Source organism: Oryzias melastigma, unplaced genomic scaffold (genome assembly GCF_002922805.2).
Source record: "Oryzias melastigma strain HK-1 unplaced genomic scaffold, ASM292280v2 sc00485, whole genome shotgun sequence".
Taxonomy (NCBI): Eukaryota; Metazoa; Chordata; class Actinopteri; order Beloniformes; family Adrianichthyidae; genus Oryzias; species Oryzias melastigma.
In genome coordinates this window covers 29,095-29,997 of record NW_023417079.1, presented here as the reverse complement: position 1 = coordinate 29,997, position 903 = coordinate 29,095, and the positions used below count along the sequence as shown (strand labels likewise).

At 61.2% G+C, this 903-nt stretch overlaps 1 protein-coding gene across 1 annotated transcript; it reads left to right on the top strand.

Moving 5' to 3' along the window:
- Nucleotides 1–261: 261 nt before the first annotated feature.
- On the top strand, nt 262–896 carry LOC112138147 (ephrin-B2a-like; the record flags this gene model as incomplete). The annotated part of the gene is made up of 1 exon (XM_036211085.1): nt 262–896. A coding segment is annotated over one exon (407 nt), but the record flags the coding sequence as incomplete, so codon positions are not given.
- Nucleotides 897–903: the final 7 nt, after the last annotated feature.

The following is a 903-nucleotide window of genomic DNA, read 5'->3' as shown; positions in this document are numbered from 1 at the left end:
CTGAAGGTGGAGTCTGAGGGGCTGAAGGCGGAGTCTGGGGGGCTGAAGGCGGAGTCTGGGGGGCTGAAGGCGGAGTCTGGGGCCGGGCTGTTCGGTGTTCCATGTCTGCTGAAGTTTATTGAACGTTTCTTCATGTCTACGAACTACTGAGTAATATCAGGAGTTAACGACGCTAGCAACGGTTGCTAAGGACCTTTAAATACAAATCTGCCCCTTCCCTGACTGACCCCCCCTCTAAACCGTCCTCTTCCTCTCTTCCAGCAGACCCCTCCCCGCGAGGCGAGCCGGGCCCTCCGGAGAACGGGAAGTCCAACGCCATCGGCTCGGAGGTGGCCATATTCGTGGGCATCGCCTCGGGCAGCGTCATCTTCATCATCATCATCATCATGCTGGTCCTGCTGCTGCTGAAGTACCGGCGGCGGCATCGTAAGCACTCGCCTCAGCACGCCGCCACGCTGTCCCTAAGCACCTTGGCCACGCCCAAACGAAGCGGCGGGGGCGGCAACAACAACGGCTCGGAGCCCAGTGACATCATCATCCCGCTCAGGACTGCTGACAGCGTCTTCTGCCCGCACTACGAGAAGGTGAGCGGGGACTACGGACACCCCGTCTACATCGTGCAGGAGATGCCGCCCCAGAGCCCGGCCAACATCTACTACAAGGTCTGAGGCGGAGCTTCTCCGGCAGAGGGCGGAGCCGAGGACTTGTTGGGGTTTTCGCGCCCACAAACAGACCCCCCCTCCTGTCCCTGGAAGTTTTGTTCCTTTTTCTTTCCCTCCTCCACTTTTTGATGCTGGGGGGGCGCAGCGAGAAGGCCGCCGCTCTCTGGGGGGTTTGTCGTCCTGGGATGAAGGATGGATGCGCCGAGCTCCTTCCTGTGGGGGGGCAGAGCGCCGGGGAGGG